Source organism: Petaurus breviceps, unplaced genomic scaffold, assembly GCF_028583685.1.
Source record: "Petaurus breviceps papuanus isolate PSGF00001 unplaced genomic scaffold, PetGlider_PUasm1.0 90825, whole genome shotgun sequence".
In the NCBI taxonomy this organism is placed as follows: Eukaryota; Metazoa; Chordata; class Mammalia; order Diprotodontia; family Petauridae; genus Petaurus; species Petaurus breviceps.
In genome coordinates, this window is record NW_027187353.1 from 21,431,991 (window position 1) to 21,433,619 (window position 1,629).

At 59.9% G+C, this 1,629-nt stretch overlaps 1 protein-coding gene across 1 annotated transcript; it reads left to right on the plus strand.

Annotated features, from left to right (window-relative positions):
• Positions 1-358: 358 nt before the first annotated feature.
• NEUROG3 (neurogenin 3) lies at positions 359-1,039 on the plus strand. Its single transcript, XM_069071557.1, has one exon. It carries the CDS (start codon positions 359-361, stop codon positions 1,037-1,039), a length of 681 nt encoding a protein of 226 aa, XP_068927658.1.
• The last annotated feature ends 590 nt before the right edge of the window (positions 1,040-1,629 follow it).

Consider the following 1,629-nt stretch of genomic DNA (forward strand, 5'->3'; position numbering starts at 1 on the left):
CTGCTCTACCTCTTTTTCCTCCTCCTCCTCCGGGTTCACCCGGCTCAACGCAGAGAGGCCCCAGGAGACCCGAGTCCGCACCTCTCCTGGGGCGGACCGGAGGACGGGAAGGCGGTTCTCAGCTCCGCCCCGGCTGTGCTCTGTCTCGTCCCCTCTAAGCTAGGTAAAACTTTCTCTGGGGGCACTCTGAGGTCAGTGGGTGAGGGGCAGCTGGGTGTCTTCTTGCACCAAGGCAGGTTCCCGAGCTGTTGGACCCTTCTCCACTCCTAAGGGGACTGAGACCCGGGGTTCCCAGCTGGGGCGGGGACAGGGGTGGGCGTCCCTCTGAGACTAGACTGCTCTTCCTGCCCATTACAGGATGGCCCCCAAGCCCGCGTGTGTGGTGACCAGCGAGTCGTCCTTTCCGAGAGCTTCAGACGGCGTCACTGCCACCGACGCTGGGCTGTGCGCCTCCGGTGCCCTGTCCCCACGCGGCAGCCCCAGCCCAGCGCCGCCACGGACCTGTGCCGAAAGCGAGTCTCGGGGAGCTCCCAAGAAAGGCAGGGCTCGGCGCGGGGGTCGCAGTCGGCCCAAGAGCGACGCGGCACTAAGCAGACAGCGGCGCAGCAGGCGCATGAAAGCCAACGACCGCGAGCGCAATCGAATGCACAACCTCAACTCGGCGCTGGACGCGCTGCGCGGCGTTCTGCCCACTTTCCCGGACGACGCCAAACTCACCAAGATTGAAACGCTGCGCTTTGCGCACAACTACATCTGGGCGCTGACCGAGACGCTTCGCATGGGGGAGCACGGTTTCCGGGGGCTAGGTCTGGGCCTGGGACTGGGCTTGGCTCCGCCGCCGCTCTCTTCTGGGAGCAGCCTTAGCAGCCCTGGCAGTGCCTCCTCCTCCGCGGGAGAGTGGGGCTCGCTGTATTCTCCAGCCTCGCAGGCAGGCAGCCTGAGCCCCACCGCCTCGCTAGAGGAGCCTCCGCCCTTGCACTCAGCCGGCTCCCCGGTCTGCCTGGGTCCCGAAGGCCTGTGCTTCCCAGACTTTGTGTAGAAGGGCCCAGGAGAGCCTGGGAGGGGAGTGGGCTCTTAGGGCTAACTCACACACCCATGCGCGGAAGCACGCTCTTGGGCACTCGAGCTTCGGCCTTCTGGCAGCTTTCCCATTTCAGGTTCCTCTTTCACAATTGCCAACTTCTTCCAGGTTTGGTGGACTTAGGCATATTCCTTCTCGAGCTCGCCAGGAGTCAACATGCCAGGAAGCGTGTGCAGTTTAGCCAACAGGTCTCTCCGAACTCCTACAAATCGGACCAGATTAATGGTGCCAGAATCAAATTCACCTCATGGCCACATGCTCTTCTGCCCAGCTGTTCTCTGCTGATTACTATTTCGCAATCTGTCCTGGTCTATACCTTTTTCTACCCCTCCTCATTTCCTTATTTCTCTCGATGTATTTCTATTTTGTCTCTGTCCGTTTCTCTTTGTGTATCTTTTCGTATGTCTGTCCGGTTCTGTATGTCTTTGTCTTTAGCTGTGTAGTTTTGCATGTGTTTCTGTTTCTCTCTTGCTGCATCTATTATTTCTGTCTTTGTCTCCGTTCTCTCTCTCTCTCTCTCTCTCTCTCTCTCTCCCTCCCCCTCTCTC

What these genes read in the sequence shown, in the direction of transcription:
- NEUROG3 (XM_069071557.1), top strand. Translation starts at nt 359, where the DNA reads ATGGCCCCCAAGCCCGCGTGTGTGGTGACCAGCGAGTCGTCCTTTCCG.